The 6,320-nt window shown below is 34.3% G+C and overlaps 1 protein-coding gene across 1 annotated transcript; it reads right to left on the reverse strand.

Annotated features, from left to right (window-relative positions):
• Window positions 1-996: 996 nt before the first annotated feature.
• LOC132619248 (transcription factor CYCLOIDEA-like) lies at window positions 997-3,229 on the reverse strand. Its single transcript, XM_060334188.1, has 3 exons — window positions 2,536-3,229; window positions 1,635-2,081; window positions 997-1,308 (listed from the first exon to the last, which is right to left on the reverse strand). Exons 1-3 carry the CDS (start codon window positions 3,044-3,046, stop codon window positions 1,256-1,258), a joined length of 1,011 nt encoding a protein of 336 aa, XP_060190171.1. The 5' UTR covers window positions 3,047-3,229; the 3' UTR covers window positions 997-1,255.
• Window positions 3,230-6,320: the final 3,091 nt, after the last annotated feature.

Genomic DNA, 6,320 nt, shown 5'->3' on the forward strand with positions numbered 1-6,320 from the left:
ATATGAGCTCACAAGTTTTTTAGGACCCGTTTGGCCATCGAAATTATTCACTTATTCCCAAAATAATTTATCACTTTATTTGAGAACCGGTGTTTGATCATGAGAATCTCAACTTAAAGTTGTATTTTAAATTTGAAAAACAACTAATAATCTGTTTTCATTTTTTGCCAACTCACATTTCACTTTTGAAGTTGTATTTAGATACATTTAAACATGAACATTATTCCAAACATTCTTTGCAAAAAAAATTAAACAAACACAACTTCATAAGTTCCAAATAAAGTGAAAAATATTTAGGATCTATGACCAAACGCCTACTTAGTTGTTTATCAACGATGAGCATAACTTTTGTGCAAACTGTTTTACAGTCTCAAGTTTAGTAGTATCAGCCTGTTTGGATGGGCTTATGCCTATAAGTTGAAAACAACTTATAAGCTAAAAAAAAAAAAAATTAGGGTAGTCTAACTTATTTTTTTTTACTTATAAGGTGTTTTCAGCTTATAAGCTGTTTTAGATAAGCTAAGTCAAATGGGCCTAATTTTTTTTGAGCTTATTTTAAGCACAAAATGACTTTAAGCTGGCCAGCCAAACACTCAAAAAAGCTGAAAACAGCTTATAAACAACTTATAAGCAACTTATAAGCCAATCCAAACGGACTCTATGTCATATATATTATAATTAAATATAAAGTTATATTATATTTTCTGTAACATCTTACATTTTTATTCCGTTAAGGTTCATACTTCAATATGTTACATTATTAGAGAAAACAAATGCCATGAGTTCAAATCTCACCGCTATGCAAGAAGCAAAAACTTATTTACGTATTCGGCTCATAAAAAAGAATCAAACCTACACGTAAGGTGATTTATTCTCCCTAACGATTTGATTAAAGTTTTAGTTGAGATAGTCACACAGAATTCAACATATTTAAGCCAATAAGTAACTGGGTATACTAAGCTTAAATATTTGGTAACCTAGAAAATAAATCAAGCAATCTGCTGCAATAAATAAAATTACATTGATATTACAAAAATTCCTAAGAGCATATAAAGTAAATCCAAGAATAAATATGAGCTATAACCCTGTCCTCACATCATCCCTTCTGAGATTTATAGGGCAGCGTATAATTTTAACAAATCTAAATCTTAGATCTGCCTGTGCTAAAGACTTATACACCCATTACCTATGGCCACAGAGAAAGGTAGGGAGAAAGAAATAAACACACGAAACCTTAGCTTGCATTTCCCCCATATTAGATTTGGCTGCTGTGATATGAGTCCCATGGTCTCCAGCGACTGTGAAGTCCTGCTCAAAGAAAGGATATTAAAGTGAGAGTGTAAATTTTATATATCGATGGTGTAAAAAATCAAAAAAAAAATAAAAAAATTTACTGATGGTGTAAAAAATATTTACACAATCAGCTCCCTTATAAAATGAACATAAATAACTCTCTATGATAAGCATTAACTAATATCTTAAAAAGGTATAATAACATTCTATATTATGCTACACTATACCGATTAGTGTAATATATATATATATATATATATATATATATATATATATATATATATATATATATTATAATGTTTTTACTGTCGGTGTATATAAACTTGAAGCCTAAATGATACCTTGTGGTGAGGAAGTGACTGTGGTCATAGCAGCAGTTTCAGTTGGATTCACCATATTTCTACAAATGTCGCAGTTTCCATTGTTGGAAGAAGAGCTACCATAGTAGGTACCTGACTCTATTGGAGCACAGAGATTAGGGTGAAAACCCAAGATTAAAGAAGGCTTGATCTTAATATTGGTAGCTCCAGATCCCCTAATTGTCTCTTTGTTTGCTCCTTCACTTGCTTGTAATTTGTTCTTACAAAATTGTTCTTCCATTTCCCTAATATCCTTCTTTCCAAATAAATTAGATATTATCTGAGAATTAGCTGATGATCTGTGGCTATTTTCAATTCCGCTCCACATTTTCTTGATTGTTCTTTCTCTAGCTCTTGCTCTTGCCTTGGCCCTTGACTCTCTTACAATTTGGACATGATTTGTTGCCTCATCTTTTACTTCTTCATTTTCTTTTCCTCTTTTGGGATTTGTTGCTATTGCCAGGTCCTCAAACTCTGATGCATATGAAGCACCACCCTTTGCAGTACTCTCTTCGCAGGTGGACTTCGTTGCTCCTACATAAATACAATAGAATTGAAATGATGATGTCAGTTTAACGGACCACATAAAATATCTTCCTCGCCAGAATTGTTCAAAGATAGGATAACGCTATGCGTAAATAAGCTAACTCTAGGTATGTTGTTATTTCTCATGCATTATGACGCGGGTGACGGTGTCTTAAAGAAAAAAAGTTCTCAAGCATTCTTTTGGATCTTAGGTGCGACCTTGGGGAGCTTATTTTGGTAACTTGGTTTCGGAGTTCTAGTTTAAGGCAAAGCAGGACAGGGCTCACGAGGTTAGAGGGGGCCGACCTCAGAGATAACCTAATCAGGTTCATTGTAGTACTTGAGTTTAAGCTCCTACTTCGAAGTGAGTTGATGGGGTTAGGGATCGAACCTGAAATCTTTGACTGATGATCCCGAAGAGTTAACCAATTAGTCAACTCCTCAATGGCTAGTTTGGAGTTTGTGAATAGCCAATCCATTGTTTTGCTTGGTTTGTCAAAACCTAGCATTTCTTGAAGATCAAAGAACTTTCGAGCAATACCAATGGAGAGTCTTACTCTCCGATCCCTTGGACCTTGAGCCGTCAAAATCTTACTACACCTCTCTTTTTTCTTGATTTTCTTCTTGATGGGAAATGACCTGAAGGAATTGTCACAATGATCTTGATTGTTATTTGGACAGTTGATAATATTGTTTGCTGAGAATCCCGTGTTCTTTGCCAGGTAGTGGCTAGAGAACTGATTTTGGTAATATTGATGAAGGAGAATTTGGTTTCCATTGAGGCCAAGAAAGGGTGAAGAGCTATGAAAGGAAGAGGAAGTGTACTGAGGAACAGGGTTCCCAGTACTACTATTACTGGCAGGGAACATTTCGGTCAAAGCAAATTTAATTAGGGTTGTGGAATATATTTTGACTAAAATATTGAAGAAACAAAAAGCTTTTTAGAGCAAGTAATTACTACTCTCTACAATTGCACAAAAGTTCCATGCATTAGAGGGTTTTGTCTTTCACATACAAAGAATGGATCTTGATGAAGCTTTCTTTCTAATCTTTTTTTTCTTTCTTTCTTGGAGCTAGGATTGCTAAACTTAGAATGTGTTCTAAAGACAAGCTCGTAGGAACTTTAAATAGCTGAGAGAGACAACCATAGCCTCAATAACAAGCAAGTTAGAACCGTGTCTCAATCACAAACAAGTTAGGAAAACTTTGTTGACTACTCCATTTAAGTACACCTTAATTGAAAAACGGCAAACAATAAAATTAATAAGCGTAATTATTATTACTAGTACTAGCATAATAACAAAAACAAAAAAAATCGTGTTCCTAGCATTTGATGTTCTCTTCATTTCCTATATAAATCTATCATAACTAGACTAAATGACTTCTAACAAACATTGGACTCAAGGTAACCGCACCAATTAATAGGACCACTTAATTCGAACTCGGTGGGGGTACATATGTATAGTAGTACTTTGCCCTTCTTTAACCTATTTCATACTGAACGAAACGCCTTTTATTGATTTTTGGCTTTGGAGAATATCTACTAAACGTAATTGTTCTGATGATCATTTTCAAACTTCCCCTAATTTATAAACAGTGAAAGTGATGGAAATAATTATTGCCCAACAATGAAATTGATGGAAATAATTACTGGTTTCCCCTCTGTCTAGGATGGGTGATTATCTCTGGAAAGTCCTCGTGTTGCATCTATCTTTTTATCCAAGTGGATCCTTGACGCAATGTTAGCACGTCTAACTCGAAATCATAAAGTTGCGAGTTCAATTCACGTACGATTCAATTATCATTATTTCTTCAGACCCTACTTGTGGAATTTCACCGGGTATTTGTTGCTGCCCCTCTATCTATAACAAATCAAAGGCACACATTTATGGACAAATAGAAGAGTAGATTCATTAGGTCTGAAAAAAAAAACCTAGGTATTGAAGAGCTAGTGCTGGGTTTGATTAAACCCGTGAGCTTTCTGTTTGGACTGGGAGTGTTCAAAGTAGTGGCAGGTACATGTACTTTTCGCTATGTTCACTAAAAGACAACCTAATTTATGCTTGTTCTGACTGGCTTTTTCTTATTGGGAGCTCATCAACTCAGTCAAATTGCTATTAACCCTAATTTCTTAAAAAAAAAGAAACCCTAATTTCTCTGACTTCATATAGTGTGACCCTAGCTAAATCCATATTTGAACATTCCACTAGTATCTATAAAAGCAAACCCTAAAATATCTACTCTAGTACTTATTTTCTATTGTTATATTTAGGATTTCTTTGTAAGTGATTTGTACACTACACAACCTCATAACGAAGTCCACAATAAAAAATAATCCTATTAGTTACACTTTTTTCTCTCTCCAAATTTTGGTCAGTATAATCACTGTATATCTGTGTATAATTAGTATGTATATATTATATACTTATTATAATCCCTTTATAGTAGGATACATCAGCAACAACTACAAACGATTATGGCTAAGTGGGTGAAATTTTTTATAGCCACCTACCTAAATATGTTAAGATCCCTTTAGATAAACACCACATGATGATGGAGTTTTATTAGAACATATATAAAATATATACAAAAATATAGGGGAACTAGATCAAAATTAACCCCTATATAGGGGTAAAATTTAAAAATGAGGTGAAACCTCAATTCTCTTTACATTTGTCGATTCGATACAATATATACACTAAATTCCAACGAGAACATTGAAGGGTCTAGTAAAGTCTGTAAAGATAGATCCTTGATTTTACTTTTCTACAGGACCTAGCTTAGTAATATTTTTTTCTTGAAGAATCAAAATTTAAATTCAAACTTCCATTGCCAATCACTGAGTAATGGCACACTTTGTTTTTTCATTGCTTGGACATAAAGCCAAGTCGTGTGCCAAATTGTTTCCTAATTTTAAAGTAGAAATGCAATAAAATTATGGAGAACAAAAATGAACACGGACTTATTCTTCCCCTTTTTATTTTTTATAATCAACTAGAATTCAGAACCCACTAGCACGAATAATTTAATACAAAATAGATTTCATAAAGGAAAAAAACGCTTTTCACCAACAATTTTTCCATTTTCCAAAACTCAAACTTGATGGAATATTTTTCCTTTTCTGTTGCATTGTTAACGTGTGTATACTCAAATTGGCAGAGAAAATGAAACGTCCGTTGGGTATATGTATGGAAACTAATAATCACCACTAACTTTAAAAGATTATAGTGGCACAAAAGGCGTAATATTAATTTGGCCGCACTAATAATTGAGGAGATCGATGTACTTACTGATTAATACTCGCTATTTAAATTTCTGTCATATCTTGATGGAATTGACAGTAAAATGTTTCAAAAAGATTGAACAGTAGTAGCGTCAAGTCATTTCTTTTGGACACCTTTTTCTTACTGATTATTTATGCAAAATTATCGGACCCATACGGCTAGGTATACTCTTCATACTTTTATGATGTGATTTCTTTGTATTGTAATGTCCTACTAAACTCGAATCCCTGACCCGAGAAGAAGCAGAGCTTAAAAGGTTCCTTCTCTGGCATAAGAACAACAACACACTTTGTTAATGAGTTCTTAGGTTGTAGTTCTTACATATTTATTGGATTTTTCAATACAAATATCGAATCCACGCGAATGTACCATACAATGATCTAAATCTACCCCTGCATCCAACCAATCTGCATAGAAAATTTTAGAACTTTTGGGACCATCTACTAGGACTCCAACTACCAATAAGGTGACAAGAGTAAATTTTGCACTGGACTACTTTATAAATAGTTTTGTATACGGTAAAAACTGGTGTAAAGTGCCATGAGAGGTCGGAGTAAAATATGAACGCCGAGAGATGTGGCGTTGGATTGAGTTTGGTGGTTCGGATGAATTAATGCCCGACGTGTCGATGCTCACAATCGAAGAGACACCAGAAGCCGAAGAGACAACAGAAGCCGAAGTGACACCAGAGACCGAAGATAAGCCAGTCAACACATGCGAGAAATCCGTTACGAGCCTGATTTCTCACCTCCCGTTACGCCGTCCGTTACTCGAATAGCTGTGGAGGCGCCGTCTTTAGTATTAGGGTTTTATCAGGCTTTTAGGGTTTAAGGAGAAGCTCATTCTTGTAACTATAAAT

The sequence above is a fragment of the Lycium barbarum genome, chromosome 11, assembly GCF_019175385.1.
Source record: "Lycium barbarum isolate Lr01 chromosome 11, ASM1917538v2, whole genome shotgun sequence".
NCBI lineage: Eukaryota > Viridiplantae > Streptophyta > Magnoliopsida > Solanales > Solanaceae > Lycium > Lycium barbarum.

What these genes read in the sequence shown, in the direction of transcription:
- LOC132619248 (XM_060334188.1), bottom strand. Translation starts at nt 3,046, where the DNA reads ATGTTCCCTGCCAGTAATAGTAGTACTGGGAACCCTGTTCCTCAGTAC. An exon ending in CCCCATCAACTCACTTCGAA is followed by an intron (nt 2,082 to 2,535) that starts GTAGGAGCTTAA and finishes AAAGAGGAAAAG; the next exon opens with AAAATGAAGAAGTAAAAGAT. An exon ending in AGTCACTTCCTCACCACAAG is followed by an intron (nt 1,309 to 1,634) that starts GTATCATTTAGG and finishes TTCTTTGAGCAG; the next exon opens with GACTTCACAGTCGCTGGAGA.